Here is an 18865-nt window from a genome sequence, read left to right on the forward strand (position 1 = left end):
AAGTTTTTCCAGGTTGTAACGGATGCTGGAGCGGCTGAGAAGGTTGCGATGTCATTACACAGCACAAGAGTAGCCTCTAGAGGCTGAATAAAAACTCACTGACGCCTTGTAGTGTTTGTTTTGACACACGAGGCTGCGGAGGGGAACAGAGCGGGACACTTCATATGCGGATTTAAAACAGACAATGAAACGGTATGTTATACAGCACACTACCATTCGTGTTTTCATATCATTATAAAGTAATTAATTTGTTGACTAGAGTAGCCTACCTCGAGTAGTTAAAACAATGTAACAAACGCAAGTCCGACCCAAATGTTTAATTTCACTGTTGTTACCATCTATTTGCATTCGTTTATATCCATTTGTTCGCATTTATGCATTCTTTACACAGCGAAGTTGCATATTTAAAGCTAGTGACATTAGCAAGGAAATTTCTGATTTGCTCAAAAATACAGTAAAAACAGTAATATTGTGAAATGATTACAAATTAAAATAACTATGTTAAACTACTATAAAACAATATTAAACTAATCTTTGATAACCGTGATTTAAATCGACTGACAAACAATGAACTTGCAAAGTCTTCTGGCTGCTTAGTGCCGTTTCCAGCAGGTGAGAGTTGCACCCTTTAACAGTAAAGCGAGGCGAGAAGCTCCCCCGGGCTCAGCAGGAAGGGGTAAGCAACAGCGTGAAAGACAGAGAGAAAGTGAGCAAGTGAGTGAGTGGGACTGACACGAGACTCCGAGACTTGCTGCTGAATGGGGAGGGGGAGGGGGGGGAGAAGGAAGAGGGAGTGGGTAAGGTTACCTTTGTTGCGATTTTCAGGGGGTCCTTGTTTTTTACCTGTTTAAAACGAGAGAGAGAGGGCGGAGGGCTGATATAACATGGCTCAAAGTAAATAAACCAAAGACAGAAAAAGAAAATAAAGAAACACAACAACAAAAAGAATAAAAAAAACTAGATAAGTAACACTACATTACATGAGTATATGTGGGATTGGATGTTTCATCTATAGAAAAAGACAAGGACTGGAGGGTCTTTATGCAGGGTACACTGACGGCTCGGTCATTGTTTTTGACTGTGGCACACAACTGACATAACCTCATTACGATTAGGGGTTTTATAAATTTCCTAGTTTTGTTCGCTTGCTTCACAAACTATGGCAATGCCAACAGGCTTTGGCTGAAACCAAAAAGCAATTCTCTCAATTGTTATTGGCAAACAAATTCGACAGAAAGATGTTCTTGGAGCCTGAGGGAAAAGGGAAAATTACTGCAGAAATCTGACTGTATATAACTGTCATTATAACAAAAATATAGGAATCGAAATATTAAACGTTTTAGAGCTGCTCTATTAACTTATGAGGCAATGAAAGAGTAAACTATTTAGACCAGTCTGACTGTTGAATTAAGTGGCGACCCAACTATTAGGAACATGTGAGAGAGCTGACAGCAGGTGTTGTCAGGTTTTGACATCCCCTGGAGGACCAGGAGAGTCAGTGCATGTAGAAGGGACATACTGCATGCTAAATTGGAGGCTAAAATAACATGACAAGAATGAGTTTCTTTGACCATTCAATTATCATGATAATCTCATATATATAAGTTCATGTAGGGCTGGGCGATATGGGCAAAAAAATACACCACGATTCAATTTTTCATGTCAGTCAATATTGCTAATTATCGTGATAAATGTCAAATCTTTATTTCCTTTAAGTTTAAAGGAAGATTTTTGCTCCTAAGGCCGTGTGTCCACCAAAGCGTTTTTACTCGCGGCTGGCGTGTTTTTTCAATTGTTTTCAATGGGAGCGCCGCGTTTTTAAAACGCCATGAGCGTAACGAGGCGCTGAGCGTCTTTTTCACGCTGAAGCGCTGAGCAGTTAGTGTTACTACTACAGTAAATCCATGGTAAATGATGGAGATTTGTAGATTGAAAAGCCTTCTGACAGTATCGTTGCCCACAGTGTTTCTCCTGTTTGTCAACGCTGTTTCATCTGGCTTTAAACTAGTTTAAATCACCAAGACGTTTGTGTTCTTTGCTGAATTCAAGCGTTTAGTTCTCACTGGATCTCACAGCACTGTTTAGGCCGATCAGCTAGTAAAAGCATCTGCTTTAGTAAGCGTGCCAGCGCTGCAGTTTGAACTTTGATCCGAGCGGATAAATGGTCCGTGTGCCGCAGTTCAAATAAGTAGTGCTGTTTTGTTGCACTTGTGGCGCATAAACATTATATCAAACATTCATCGAACTCTTGCTGTCGTTTTATCAAGGAAAATTATATAGTGATAATTATAATTAACATTTTATCGCCCAGCCCTAGTGTTTTGTGTCAATTTTTTTTTAAATACATTTACCCAATTAGAAATAACCATCTCAAATTTAGCTTGAGCTAACAGAAAAAAAGGAAGAAAACAAAAAGTAAAGAAAAACTTTAAAAGAGTTAGTAAAATGGAAATTAACTGAAGGGATATCGTACGTCTCCATCGACATACTGTGATTATTCCCCAAATAAATGTTGAATTTTACCCATGGCAGAGGGTTTCAGACCAGCAGGCATTTTTGGGGGAGGGAGACAATTCAGCAAATCATGTAAATGGATCTTACCTCTGGCAGGCTGATTGTAGGTAACCTCCTAACTAGAGAGGTAGACTGGTTTACTCAAAGAGAGAGGGGAGTTATCCAAATGAGCCTGAAAGTATGTTAGAGTCTCACCTTTCTTCACCTTCTTCTCCTCATCCTCACTGCCCAAGAGGGTGAAAATGATTCCAGTTTGAGAATTCAGGCCCACAGCAGTGACCACCATTCGGCCAGATCCCTCCATCACATGAGTTCCTGAATGAAATCAGAAGCAAAGGTCGTCACAACACCAGTCAATACCAGTCAACAGTCCTTTCCTTTATTTAAAGTTACATTTTAATAAATAAATAAATAAAATAAAAACTTTGACAGTAGCATGGTATAGCCTAGTGGCTAAAGCTCAAGCTAGGTAACTTGGTTCAAGAGACATGAGCTATTTCCACCCAGTTGCATCCGGGTCCAAACGCTCCTTTAGATTTCAAAAGCAAACAACAAACGGTGCTAATATACACTCATGGTGTGCTGTAGTGTTGATCATGATCCTAACCTTTATCTCCATACCAAAATCTTGGTTGGCCAGACAGTTTTTATTATTTTTTTCATTAAAATATTGTTGTCCAAGACACTGTGAGCCGGAGACTGTGGTGTACACCATCAATTTTTAAAAGCTTAGCTTAAAGGTGTGCTATAAATCAATAATGCTCATAAACAACTGAGTTTAATTGAGATTGTATTCTCACTTAAAACAGAGTAAAGGCTTGCACCCGGAAACAGTATTATCTGAGGGCCGATGTGTCATAACTTCATAAGCAGACTGTGTGCTTGAGCAAAGCACTTAACACCAAGGCTGCTTCAGGAGGATTTTTTCTGTAGTTTAGTGTACTGTACGTTGCTTTGGATAAAAGCATATGCTAAATGACTGCTTACCTTCTAAATTACAATACTTCAAATGAGAGCAAAGCTGCTAAGTGGTTTCTAGAAATAGTAGAGCATACATGCCTAGCCCATTAATGTGGGGTCTAAAATTAACAATTTAAAAATTACACTATCAGAATTACAATCTGACAGATGAAAAAAATATTAATATTACATTTAAATACATTTAATGTACAGCAGCACGAAACAAATTATTTATTTTTTTTCTAAATCTTTTCTAAAATCCTAATACTTTGTATATTTCCACGTTTAAACCAAGGTTGTGGTCTCTTTTGCACCCTACAACAGAAGCTAACATTTTAAAGAGGATGTGGAAACTCAATCTCACCGGAAAGGAGCATGGGGTCCTTCTCCAGAGATTTGCGGACATGATCGGCCTCCCCAGTCAGAGAGCTTTCATCAATCTTCAGGTCATTACCCTGGATCAAGATACCATCAGCTGGGAGAAGGTCACCTGAAGGAAGAGAACATGGGGTGGTGAATGACAGTGGGATGACAGAAAAATACAGAAAAAGACATTTCAATTTCCAAATCAGACACAGAGGCTGATTTGGCGACCATGATGACAGATCTCTCCTGTGGCTCTTGGATACCCCACGCGTCGCCCACATAGCAGGCACCACAAGCAGCAGCACAGTGACTCATGCAAGCCGGTAAGCATGAGTCATGAGCCATGCTTTGTGTCTCAGAGAAGACTGGCAGTCACATATGATCTATCACAACCGCTGGTGAATTCAATGAGGAACTGGCTTCTGAGGTTTAATAAAAAAGCCAAAGGGTTCTGAAGGGAAAACTATACTTTATAAATGCCACAGCATTCATAAAACCCAAATATGACAGAGATCACTGAATCCAGTGACGTGTCACATCTAAATCCGTCATATTGTGGAAATAAACAAACATGTTTATACCATATTTTCTCAACTCTCAGATGGAACCCTCACCATATTTGATTTGTGCGATATCTCCCACGACGATCTCAGCAACAGGGATCTGGATGACCTGACCCTTGCGGATGACTGTAAACTTCTGCTCCTGTTCTATGCGGCTCTGCAGCCCACGGAACTGTTTCTCTTTGCTCCAGTCATTGAAGGCCGTCACCAGCACCACGATTATAACTGAAAACAAGATGGCAGCACCTTCAATCCATCCTGCCTGGGCCTCGCCCTCATCTTCAACACCACCAGCTGCTTGGCCACAGCCTGGAATAAGAGAAAAACAATTAGAGAAAATCAATCCCTTAAAACATCCTGTCAAACATCTGTATCTTACAAATCTAAACTATACATAACCTTTAAATAGGTTCATACAACCTTTAGAGACCATTAAGGGTCCAAGCAATTACAACAGCAGCTGCAAAATTCTGTTTTATCAGAGTCTCTTCTTTGGAAAGTTTCCTCTTGCTAGAAACATGTTTTATCGCAGATTTACACTTCATTGACCTAATTTCCTCCTAGAGATCTTGAAGACTGTCTAAGGTCATCCTTGTGGTTTGAGCCATATGGGTAATAGGAAGAGCCTGCAGTCGCAGCCAAATTCAAGTTCTTCGGCATTCAGAGCGGTGCTTATGAAACAAAGTCCCAAATGAGGCTGTTATTAAACCATAAGCCAAAATGCTGAGTCACTAATAAAGTCGGAATCAAAACAAAAAACAGACTACTTTCTGGACAGTAAAGCAAAGGCAGAGGCTCTACAAAACTTTTCCACTTTCAAAAACATAAAAAAAAAAAAAATCGTACTGACTCCAAACTTTTAAATGGTAATGTATTTGTTCTATTTTTTCATACCGTATTGTTCAGAATATAAGACAATGATTTATTTTTTTTTCCTTTGAAATACATCTGAAAAAACAGGTTTGTCTTATAATTAATACCGTATATTAGGGGTGAGCAATATTGACAAAAACATATCTCGATATTTTCAAAGTTTTGTTGATAATAATTAGATGGTACAAGTACAAAAACAGTATCAGTACAATATCATGGCTGGTTTAGGCCTGTTGTTGACAGCAGACTCACGAAGATATTCATATTTCTTTCATATTCTATGCAGTGTTCAGTTCACAGCAGTGACAGAAATTAACATTTTTATTAAAGGGCAATATTTTGCCACCTTAAATTGATTTCCAGGGGCATTTTCACCTATATACGGACATTTTTTCTAAACTTATTTAGAGGTATGCATCACCTTTTATGTCAAATTCTAGCATTCAAATTAAATTCTATTAGAATAATAACACAGTACCACTGTTACCAGTCAAATTAAATCATTAAAATCAAAATCCATCTTTGTAGTGCAGAGGTGACACAGAAGCGGCATTAATATATTTACACTCCATTTACAATTGCATAAATAAAGCTATGAGATTGGTTTTGTTTTTTTATTCAGTATTTAAATATGAAATGATTTCTAATTGTAACATTTTAATTAAAGTCACTGGTCAAGTCACTGTCTTAATTATGCTGATTCATTCAGGAAAGAAGCAAGTTGGTCATTGAATCATTAAACTGATTCGTTCAAAGCGCGGATTTCAGTCAAAAGATCATCACTGTCTGTTGCATGGAGACTCTGTTACGGTTTCATTTTGAAATTCTCATCGGCGAAATAAAGGGAAAACAAACAATATTGACAACATTGTGTCTAAAAAGTAACTCACAATGCTAACTTGTTAATTTAACTGTTGTATAAAACAAATATCACATTTGCTAACTAACTAACATAACATAATATGATATAAATATGAAACAAAAACTCATTTGGGGACACACCTATTTCTGCACACATCACGCAGTGAAAGCAAAGCACGACAGACAAATGCGATGTCAGCTCACAGTGCTCCGTACATAGTTAAAATAATGATTAAAATATCATCATAGATGATACATATATCGCACACCCCTAAGCACAAAGAATGAACTTAGAATTGAACTGACATTTGCAAACATTCTTCTTCTCTCCTCCTTTCGCGTGCAGGAGACAGATGTAATATGCTGCCGTAAATGATGCGAATTGTCACGTGAACAAGCAAATCCATAAAGATAGAATAATAAAAAAATACGTACGCTAATTTGGAAAACATTTAGATACGCCTAAGTCAAAGTGTCATCTAAAATTTAAGACCTTTCATAAGTAAAAATAAGACTTTTTATGGCCTTAAAATTTACAAATCTAATTTAAGACTTTTTAAGGATCCGCAGGAACCCTGTAATATTCAAGGTCTAGACTTTTGCATGTCAATAATACACCCACAACAATAGGTAGTGCCAAATACGTGTAAAACGAGTGTGCCAAGAAATACGGTGTCAAAGTGTAATGTTAGATCGCGAGCACAAAAAGACTTAAAAACGCGAAGAGTCAAAGAAAAGCTTACGGTGTTAATTTGTAATTTCATTTTGTATTTGAACTGTGTGGCTTCAAAAATAGACTATGCACCTATCTTTAGCGAAGCAGTACAGAGAGCCGCTTCTGAAATGTGTCACGGCATGGCTGGTATAAACACAAGCATTGTATTGACTAGAGTGGCCATGATGAGCTCCAGTGGAGTCATAATGCGCCGCAGACGTGTGCAGTGTGACGGTCATGTTTGCGTTCCTCGCTGACGGGACCAAACTTTCCCCATATGTGATTTTAATTTCAAAACTACAATAAGATTTCACTTCTACTGTTAATGAAATTTTGGTAGGCTACATGGTTTTCACTATGGGATGGATGGCCTAATTGTTATATAATTCAGATGGGCTACAGGTTATTTTTATGGTATGCCAAAAAGTGTTTATTTTTAAATGTGATTGTTGGTACATTTTACCAGTATTTACCATCCTTTCAATACAAAAATGTAAATTTGACAAATATGCAGGATCAAAATCATTTTCAAAAAAAGGCATTCTCTTTATCAAAAAGCCTTTTTCCAAAAGGTACATCTTGAAAAAGGGAGGTCATCTAATAATCAGGGTTGTCTTATATTCGGAATAATAATTAAAAATAATATAATAATAAAAATAAATAATAAAAAAAGAACATTGTCACTTCTGAAGCAAAGAAGTCCTCTATGGAAAGAAAATACATCTGTACCTAATCTGCAAAACAGCATAATAGCATCTGCTACTGAATGAAGAACCAATTTAGCATCCAGAGTTCAAACTTTTAAATACAGCATGAAGAGTGCTCTGCATTTTCCCACCAGCCATTATGATGTGATGAGTGTGCAAAGCCTACAAAAACAAGTATTTCTATAATTCATATTTTAATATATTTAAATATTTTTATTTCTATATAAAATACTAAAAGTTAAATTTTAAGTATACATTAATTTTACTTTCATTAATGTTTCATAAATTATTTTTTTATTTTTTTTTTCAAATCAATTGTTTATCTTAGTTGCAGAGTGCAGGAAAACAACCCAAACAATATTTAAACAGACTTATTCAAAACTCTGTTTAAAGCCACTACTTACTGTCGTTGCCTTCCCCTTGTGGGTGGTAGAAGGACAGGCCCAAAGAAATAATGGCTGCCACCTCCAGAATAATGAGGGTGACATCCTGCAGCGCCTCCCATACCAACTGCAGAAAGGTCTTGGGCTTCTTGGGGGGGATGAAGTTTTTACCGAATGATGTGTGCCGTTTTTCCAAATCAGCAGGGTTACCAGAGAGGCCTGCAAAACATACAAACACAATTATTATTACAACAGAAGGCATAGTTCTGTCTAATTGGATGATACCCGTTACTGCAAATTAATAGAATTCATTTGAATGCAGTAGGTTTATATATGCTAATTAACTATTACTGAACACATGGTTCATTGATTTATAAATACAATACATATATCACCAAAATATGGTAAAATTAGCTCTTGGGCAACAGGATATGATATATTTAATCACTGATTGGATTGTACACTTAAAACAGTCTGTTCAACTTGACATTCAATGTACCACCTTATTTGTGGTTCATTTGCTTTTTAGACCATAGTGGTTGCAGACAAATGAGATATATTGATGAGAAGCCAGTGTCATTTGTTTTTCTGCATTCATAATTCAAAACAAACATTAAAAACAAACTCAGAAGTGGCAAGGAAAGCAAGCCCAACTAATCGTACACCCTGATTCATTTAATATGGAAACAATTAAGCATGCCTGGCTGGCAACTATGAATTTTAAAACACTCTCCATGCCATGTCAACTTTCATCAGTGCTTTGTGGTAAATGGTGTTGGAATAGTCATCACACACGTTCATGGGGTTATTATTTTAACACACGCTCACTAACACACACAATAAAATCAGTCAGATATTTCCGCGTTTCAGGTGGATTATCATGGATGTGTGTGTCAAGGTTTATAGGAGCAGCGGAACAATTAATCAGTGTTGAGAGAGGGGAGTGCTTGTAGCCGATAAGCCCAGAATATTGAATGAGTTTTAGCCTTTGCTTTAATCAACCAGAAACTAGTGCATAGTGTATGGGAGGGTTTAGGCAAAATAGAAATTTCTTTAAAATGGATTTCTCACAGAAACCATTTTGAAACAAGGCTAGTCATTGTTCTCCTTTTATCTGCTATACTTAGCTAAAAATGTGCCCTGCCAAGATGTCCCTCGCTCACAATCAATCCTCATTTACAAATTGCAGACAGATCAGATATGATTGACTGCTTTGTGCCAGCAGCAGGACTTTGAAAAGGCACTGAATCTTGTCAGTGTTTCTAAATAAATTATTATGCAACAAGAGAAACATTGGAGAGGACGACAGTGTGTGTGCATTCTTCCTCAGACATGCAGCTGTCAACTGACCAGCCTGTTTATGAGTGACACTGTAGCAAGGCTTCCAGGGGGAATAGAAAACAGAAATCTAGCAACTGGGATTTTAGATAAGAACCAGAGGGTAGATACAACAAGATCTTAGTCATGTAGAGGACAATCCTAATTTACTAATTCATTAAAGAGATAGGCTAGTTCACCATAAAATAAAATTGCCTTGTCTTTTTTTTTTGGTCCATACAATGAAAAGCCATCTGTTGTTTTGGACCCCATTGACCATTTTTCAAAATATCTTCTCTTGTAGCCTACTCCACAGAAAGAAGGTCCTACAAGTTTGTAATGACGTTAAATGATGATTTTCCTTTTTAATTTTCACTTTACAGATTGTCGCTTGTTTCTTACATATTCTTTTCTTAAATATTTTGACATTATAATTTGATTATGCCTTCAGGTACCAGTAAAAGTATAGCAGTCTCAGCTCAGTTAAGCACATTTTACCATGTTTATTACAATTCTTATTCAAAATCAGCCAAGAAAATGTAAAAACCTCCTGTAGATTGCACCGGGGATTACTCATAAGAATCATTGAGACCAAATATTTCTCTATCAGTGGGGTCATGTTTAGTAATCAAGCAATCCTTCTGTTTGCCCTCTACTCTAAACAAGCTGAAGGTCAGAAATGATTGTCCAAAGATTGCCCCCTCTCTTTATTTCTCCCCATCTATTTATCTCTCGGTCCACTACAGACCGGCCCGTGAGTGATTTGTATATGTGTCGACATTTATGGGATTGGGAATTAGGCCAAAAGCATTCTGGGCCTCTCTGTGGAATATCAAGTTGACGTGGCATTTATTTAATCATTTTGAGGATTCTCTACATTATTTTGAGTTCTTTATTTAGGTTGGATGTTGTTTTTCATGCCCTGTCAACATAAAGACGCTGTATTAGGATGTTAAACCAGGTGTATTCCCACAAAACTCCTGACTCACTTCAACAGACAGCATCTGGCCCTGTCAAACAGAATTGTTTCAATTTGGAAGAGAGCAGTCGGTCATGCAAATCAGCCAAAAAACAGTCCCGATCTAGTCTAAGGATGGAAAGTTGGAGCACTCAGGCCTCAGAAAACACTGTGTGGAAAAAAAGTATGAAAATGTTCATCTTGATGCCTTTAAATCAAAAAAGTAAAATAATAATAATAATAAACAGTAATAACGTGATTATGTAAGGACTGACAGATGGAGGTCTCCATTCAAGAAATCATCATATACATACACCCAAACATTATTCATGTGTTTAAACGCTAAAGGCTAACAAGAGCTGACTGCCTTCAAGACAGCTGCAGGCAAATCTATGGATGGGAGGTTGTTGCTGGGAGGCTGGTGTCAAGGTAACTGAAGCAGAGGCTTTGAAAGAGGATGCTGAAGGGAGATGGTTGTGATGGTAATGGAGGAGATCATTAACACGGCCGCAGAGCTCAGCGGGGCCAGGCTGACAGCCAAGCACAACAAGCTGCATTCCAACTCGGAACACAAATTACTTTACGAGGGAAAGACTTTCATCTGTTTCATAAAACTATACTACCCACCTTGATTTGTACTATATGGCATTTTAATATGAATACAATAAATGTGACAGTAATGGAGATGATAAATTAGGGGAAAAGAGAGGTTTGAGTCAATGTGTCATCAGCAAATATTTGCAGTCACGAGACATCTTCACAAACGTCAACATGGTGATGCGTCAAACACAGAAAAAGAGGGGGGAAAGGCAAAGGAAGGGCAGGAACATCACAAACCATTTTAAGTACTGGTCCAGTCTGTATTATGGGATTCAATCCTTCTATTTTTAGATGTACAGATTGTACCCAGTGATTACCAATGCAGTAGTAACATATTTGTCATAATTATTTCAAGCTAAATCAAACTATTATCTTGTCATGAAGACCTGAGATGGTATGATGATATATGAAGTTAACATGTTCACGTCCTCATATAGTGAGACGACAGGCACTGAAATCACCACAAGAGTCACGCAAGCTTCAGTATAGCAAACAGCAGACAAAACTGTGGCACTCATTCACACAGACAGGCAGACTTCAGCCAAATATTTCTGATGCTGTCTGTGATTTTATTGTTAATTAAACAACAAAAGACAAAGGTAAAAATCTGAATAACTTTTGTTGGGTTAATCTGTTTTTAATTTACAGTGAAGACTATCCAATGTAGGTCTGCACGATTAATTGAAAATAAACCGAAATTGCGATTTGGCTTAGTGCGATTATGAAATTGCAAAAGCTGTGATTTTTTTTTATTAAATAAATATATACACAGCGTGTTTGTGAAGAGTGGCTCTGACTTTAGTAGTTAATGCTGCTCCATCTCTGACAGCACTGCGAGTTGGAGGCGCTTATAACATGCATTTAAAAAAGTAACATGCGTCATCCCAAACTTGTAATGCAAAGTGCTAATAAGCCTGTTGTCCAACATAAGACAACATTTAATACTTTTTTTTTTACTTACTCTCTTCATAACTTCAGTCGAGTGTTTGAAAGAACTCAAATACACCATATATTGCGGCAGTTGTGAGTTTGTCTTCTTGATTAATCAGTCGTTTCTTTTTATCATCTTTTTATTCAGCTACAATAGCTTGATTCCTTTGTCAACATTAGGGATTTCCTGTGACGTCATCAGTTACATTACTTCAGTGAGGCATATGTGGAATTTCTGCGCGAGGGTGCCCTCCAGCTTCCAGTATGAATGAAACAGACATGTGTTTAGGGCTCAGTAATGCTCAATCCATTCTATTTTGGGTAATAAAAAATAGAAAAGATAATACTTTTCTCTAAAGAAATGTAGAGAAATAAATATAATAATCCTCCATATGCTTTTCTCCAGTGTACAGACGTGTACAGGAGGTTTTTTCTTTCCCCCACAGTAGATGCATAAGAGGCTCATATTTCATATTAAAGACATGGAGTCAGTTTTTGATTTTGCATACCTCCAAGAAATTGGTCACATAATTGTATTATTATAATATAATATTTTATAATAAATACTTAAATCTTTCTAATGACCTTTCTTATAGTCAGTCGGTCTGCATGTTAACAGGTAACCCTGCAGTTTTTCGTAAAATGTTTTCTGTAAAATAAAAATAGTATTATTATTTTCTTATTATTATATTGGTATTTATTCTTAAAGCTGCAGTCCGTAGTTTTTCCTCTTTGTCGCCATCTCTGTTCGAAATCTGCAATTGCAGTTATTTGGGGAGTTATTAACTTTACGTGGGTTGTGCCTCGGCACGGCACAGCGCGGATGAATCCAATGTTTTGAGAAGAATGTGTGGCTGTCAGTCACTGCGCCGGTGTGGACACTGTCATTCGGAATCACAGATTCCACTTTTTGGAAGTATGACCAACATAAGAACGCTCTAATTTTGTCTTGTGTTTTGAATGACACGCGCACATCCGCCCCTCCCGAAGCCATAAACTCTCTCAGCTTGAATGTTTAAACTGATAAGAGTTAAAAGAAGTGAAAATGATCAACTTTAGTTACGATGCAATGCTGACCCAATTCCGTCACGTCCCGACTCCTAAACGCGAGAGTGTAGTTTCGACACTTGCCTTGTCCAACCCATTTTGAGAGACAGAGAGAGAGAGAAGACGCAGCACCGCTGAACACTCACGCGGTTTGTGAAATTGCGTCTTGGAGAAAGTTTTAAAATGATTGATTTGATTTTATAATCTGTGAAATCTGAGGCTTTTCAGTTCAATTGAGCCATCAATCCGATTACTAATGGGTTATTTGGTTGCATGCAAATGTAGCCAGTGACAAATGCTGTAATGTTTATTGAAATATCAGAAATCACCGTTATTGAAAAAAGTTATATTGCAATATATATTGATTTTGAATTATTGTCCAGACCTACCTTAACATTTTGTATCTTTATTCTATTCTATTTGTGCTCCTGCTTGTAATTTGTTCTTATTTTACTTAGCATAAAGAAGATTGTTTTCAAATTTTGAATTGAATTTACAAACAGCCAGTGAACTGAGTAAGCTATTGAGAAAAATAAATAAATAAATACACCATTCAAAAACACAAATACATAGTTTGAGCAAACATTTAGGATGTAGGCAAGTTGATTGTAACTTACAAAAAAAAACTCCAACTCACCTAAGTGGGGATTCACCCCATTTTCCAAAATAAAATTAAGGCCCTGCTGAAGACTGGAGTAATGTCTGTTGAAAACGCAGCTATGCCAGAATAAAATTACTTTTAAAAATCTTTTCAAATAGAAAAATTATTTTAAATTATAATAATATTTCACAATACTACTGTTTTATTGTTTCTCTTATCAAATAAATGCAGCCTTGGTGAAGGCTGGTAATCTTTTTTTAAACATTAAAACTTTTGAATGCTAGTTGATGTCTGTTTACCGTATTTTCCGGACTATAAGTCGCTCCGGAGTATAAGTCGCATCAGTCAAAAAATGCGTCATGAAGAGGAAAAAAACATATATAAGTCGCACTGGACTATAAGTCGCATTTATTTAGAAATTTATTTCACAAAATCCAAGACCAAGAACAGACATTTAATCTGGAAAGGCAAGTTATTCAACTACACAGAACAACAGGCTGAATAATGTTAGGTGTCCGGTATGTTAATGCAACACATTAACAGTTATTCAGCTACACGATAACATTAAGAACATATACCTGGGAGGCTGAATAGGCTAAATTAACATAAGCCAGCGAGCCCAACAAGCAAGTTACCAATAAACAAGTTCACCAAGCTCCCGCGATCTCATTCCACATCATTTTCTTCATCCTTGGTAGGGCTGAACGATATTCTGTTTTAACATCGACATCGCAATGTGCGAATGAGCGATAGTCACATCGCCGGAACATGCGATGTGAAGGGTAACGTTAGTAGTACCCATAAGAGAACGGTAGCACACAGTAAACACGAGTTTGTTGTATGGCTTTTTGCTGGGGTGACATACGCGTTCTGCGTGCCTGCACAGTGATTGGTTCGCTGTGCCGCAGCTCACCGCGCTCACAGCCAACATTCAAAAATGCGCGACGACGAGGATCCGCCGCAAAAAAAAGTCAAAATCAGCTATTTGGGACTAGCCTATTTCGTCTACAAAAAGGAGGATGTTGACCAAAAAGAGGTAGGCTACTTTGCTGGAGTGTTATAAAGTTGTGGATGGTTGTCTTTTTTAAACATTCGTTTATTTTTCGTGTTCGCATTTATGAGGAAAAAACAATGTTACGTGATATTACGGACGCGACTGTTATGAAAGCGACACTAAAAGACTGCTTTAAAACTTTCACAGAGACCTCAAACAGAAAGCACAAAGCCTTTCTTTAAAACGAATTTCGTTTTGTATTAATTGTATCTTAATTTTAATCAGTATTTCATTATCCAATTTCCTGGATTTAATAATGATTAATAATAATTAAATATAGCAGCCAGCGCCTGAACCCGAGATTAAGCTATGATCCATGTACCGAAACTCAGCGTAAAAGGTAGCCTACTCGCCTCACACACCTAAAAAAAAAAAAAACAAAAAAAAAGAAAGAAAGAAATATATCTATTATCTACAGAAATCTCTACTTTTAAACAGAACCATTAAAAAAAATATAGCTATATTTAATCTGTATGAAAAGTGCATTTCTCCCGATCACTGCTGCGAAGATCGCGAGTCAGTATATTGTCAACTTCATCTTTACAGAAAACACTTGTTTATTAATAAACAATTAAAATGTCTCATTGTAATATTTTACATATTATTAATCATTACTTTTGCTGGGTCTAGGTGCCGTTTACATGAACACGTCACTGAATCAGCACAGAAAACATAATTTTTCAGGTCCTAGAACCCGAAGAACGTTAGGTCCTGCGTAGAACGTTCACCGAATTCTGCGAGAAATATGTTTCTGGAATAAAATATTAAGTGGCCTTTTTGTTACTTGTAATGAAGCTTGCTTATTAGTGAAATTATTAATAACATGGAATGGTAATTATTGACTTTAGCCTGGATTGATGGCTCGCAATATCGCAATATATATCGTTGGGGAAAAAATAATCGCAATGTAATTTTTTTTCCAATATCGTGCAGTCCAAATCCTTGGTGTCGCTTTTGAACAACTCCGCCAACTAGAGCGCTCCCTCTCACGGCTGTAGACGGTAATGTTTTCTCTTGGTTCATCTCAGTCTGAATTAATTTTGATATATAAGTCGCACCTGAATATAAGTCGCAGGACCAGCCAAACTATGAAAAAAAGTGCGACTTATAGTCCGGAAAATACGGTAATCAATTATTAACTACTATTATTTATTTATTTTCTAAATTTGTTTTGGATTTTAGCAACCAGGCTCATTTAATGCAAACAAACCTACACAAAATGCAGGATATTTAAGGTGGAATTCATAGTTTTTGCTCTAATGGCCAGAATAAGAGAGATCCTGAACATATGGAGAGCATAAGTCACAACCCCTACAGATAAACAAACTCTCTTTCTCTCTGAACAACATGGCCATTATTCTTTCAGAAAATCTGACATGAAAAAACCTGAAGAAAATCCTTTCTCAGGCTATTTAATGTAACCTGTGTTAGATAAATATAATAAATATAAAAACTGCCTTATATGCAACTTAAATCTTTTTTACAATTCAGTTTTAAATAATTAAGTGTTGATTATTAAATAAGTTTGATTTACTGATTATTTTAATTTATATTATGCATTTTCGGTTTCGGCCAAATGCATCCTGAATTTTCGGTTTCAGCACAGAATTTACATTTCGGTGCCTCTTCTATAGTCCAACTATTTGGACCTACATAAACATGCTGCCTCACATCTTTTGTGGTGAACTGAAGGAAGAAAGTCTGAAATTTGGAACAACATGACAGCGTATTCATCTGCTAAAATGCAACAGCACTGGACAGGTAAATAATTTCAGATTTAATGGTTGTCAGCTCATCTCTCCGCTGCTCCACAGGGAATGGGCTTTTTTCACCTAAAATCATCTTGAAAATCTAATTAATTAAAAGTACAAATCACAATTGGTGTATTTTAAATTAAAACATGATGTGTGCTTGTGTTATAATTGCCTACTTATCATTTGATAAAGGTAAAACATTTATAGCTTGATTGCACCATTTTAATGTTTTACCCTCTTTTCCCTGCTAAATCTATTTGCTGCTGCACCGTGAGACTCAATTCTCAATTTATCTTGCCATTGAACTGCTTAAATTTGTACATCAATTTGTTATTCAAACTATGCAATGCTTTCCCACATGACATTACGAAGCAATAACACCATCTAGTTCATAGCTTTTTTAAGTTGATCGTATGACCCCAAGGATGACTATAGAAGCTTATTTGAATAGATAATTTCTACTACATAAAACAGCATATAATTTTCACAACATTTTCAAGCTACGTGATATTATATCATATGCTTATCTTCAAAGCGTTTTGTTTGGCCTACCTAAAGGCTAACATTCTAACATTACTACTGGGACTGTTGACCTTGGTCCCATGTAGTTTAAGTACACAAATATAGCAAGGAAAGACCATTTTCAAATCTGCTTATTTCCATCTAATTAGTGTTAAGTGTTCATTTAAGTGTTAAGTGTTCATTAAGAGTTCATCAGCTCTTTATGATGTGTAGGGTATGTAGGGGCGCTCAACTTGCCTGTGCATTGGGATAAAAACAATAACTATTGCTAACAGGACACAACACTCTTGCTGGATGGAACACTTGAGGAGAATTTAAGGAGGTGTGCACTTAATAAAGGTCTTAGTTTGTCATGCAAGACTAGTCTTCAATTAGCATTTAACTTTTTTTTAACACTAGGGAAGAAAAAGACAAGAAAAAATGTGTCGGTTTTTTTTCTTTTCAGCTAGCTCACATCTGAAGAAAGCCCCACTTTAATACACACCAGGCCACATGCACTTAAAGAAAACAACCTCCATATTTGTTTTCATCTATGTCTGCTTTGCACTAGTAATTCTTAATTGCATTTCAGTAATGCATTTCTGCATAGAAACGTCTCAATACAATGCTGCTTTTTGGCCAAAACAAATGATGAAACATGCAATGTGTATGCATATTAAAGTGTCTGTCCTTCTCAGTGTGTACTGCCTACAATATGATTTCCCACAAAATGTGCTCAAAATGCACAAAATAAGCATGTCTAGTGTGTTTTAACAAAGTAACGAGTATGTCAGAAAAGAAAATTAAAAATTAAAAATATTTATAGAAGATTTACCCATTTAAACTTGTTTTTAATTATTCAGTTTGGGTGAAAGTATGTTGTATTATAAATTAAATTAGCCAGAAAATATGATATTAGGGTTGGGCGGTATTACGGTAATATCGGATACCGCGGGATCTTAAAATAGCACCGGTATCAGTTTCAATACCGTCATTACCGGCACTTATATATAGCATATAATATATATAATTTATTTATTGCCTAAAAAATGCTTGTGTGGTTGCAGTTTGGCAATATTTCTGGTTCCAACCGAATGAGAAGGGAGAGGCGGTAAATACTGACGAGGCAATTTGTAAATTGTTCCATAAAAAGGTGACCGCGAGAGATGTAAACACCTCTAACCTAATGTCGCATCTCCGAAACTACCACCCACTCACTGCTGCCAGGATGCATTTTGTTCTCGAGTTCATTAAATAAGCGCATTAAGTTTCGTATTTGTTAAAATATTATTATGTTATTTTTTCCATCTTTCTTGATTATGAAAAGTGAACAGCACAAATAAGATGGGATGCATCGGGAGTCAAACGATTTGACCACTTCAATAAATTTAGTTTTGTAAAAGGCCTCTTTAAAACGAATTTCGTTTTGTATAAATTGTATCTTAATTTTAATAAATTTTTCATCAACCAATTGCCTATATATTTAATATAATCATGACATGATGGGCGATGGCATGCCGCGGTCACTTGCATTGAAATCTCATAAATTAACCGAAACTTGGAGATGGCGATCGTCAATTTCTTTAAACAAAACAATTCAAAACGAAAAGAAATATAGGGTAGCCTACTCTCTGATTAATCCATGATGTGCATTTCTCTCTATGGCGTTCACAGAGATGGCGATCGTCAATTTCTCAAAACGAAAAGACAAAGGCCACTCTGATTATTTAATCCATGATGTGCATTTCTCTCTAGGCGCGTTCATACGGAGATGTGATCATCAATTTCAGCAAACGAAACCATACAAACCGAAAAGAAATAGACTAGCCTACTCTCTGTAATCCATGATGTGCATTTCTCTCTATCGTTCACTATGGAGATGGTGATCGTCAATTTCTTTAAACGAAACAATTCAAAACGAAAAGAAATATAGTCTGATTAATCAATGATGTGCATTTCTCTCTATATGCGCGCTCACTACAGAGATGGCGATCGTCAACTTCCACCTTTGCAGAAAAGCTTTATTAATAAAAATCAAATGGACACGCGTCACCGGATTACAAAGGCACTTCTTGCTTGTTGCACGCACACAGTATTATGTTGAATAATGGTGGGCTCGGGCTCATAATAACAGTTAATGCCGTCGACCGGACTCAGACAC

At 36.6% G+C, this 18865-nt stretch overlaps 1 protein-coding gene across 8 annotated transcripts in view; it reads right to left on the reverse strand.

Annotated features, from left to right (window-relative positions):
* Nucleotides 1–18865, reverse strand: part of atp2b4 (ATPase plasma membrane Ca2+ transporting 4) — a 146673-nt gene that overhangs the window by 44040 nt on the left and 83768 nt on the right. For 5 of the 8 annotated variants that reach the window (XM_079857101.1, XM_079857100.1, XM_079857102.1 and 2 more), the window contains 5 exons: nt 7964–8161; nt 4455–4712; nt 3839–3964; nt 2710–2829; nt 808–843 (listed from right to left, as the gene is read on the reverse strand). In XM_079857101.1, coding sequence (XP_079713227.1) covers nt 808–843; nt 2710–2829; nt 3839–3964; nt 4455–4712; nt 7964–8161 — 738 coding nt within the window. The remainder of the gene's footprint in view (nt 1–807; nt 844–2709; nt 2830–3838; nt 3965–4454; nt 4713–7963; nt 8162–18865) is intronic. The other 3 variants (XM_079857105.1, XM_079857104.1, XM_079857106.1) reach the window with 1 other exon arrangement.

Source organism: Squalius cephalus (assembly GCF_949319135.1).
Source record: "Squalius cephalus genome assembly, chromosome: 22".
Taxonomy (NCBI): domain Eukaryota; kingdom Metazoa; phylum Chordata; class Actinopteri; order Cypriniformes; family Leuciscidae; genus Squalius; species Squalius cephalus.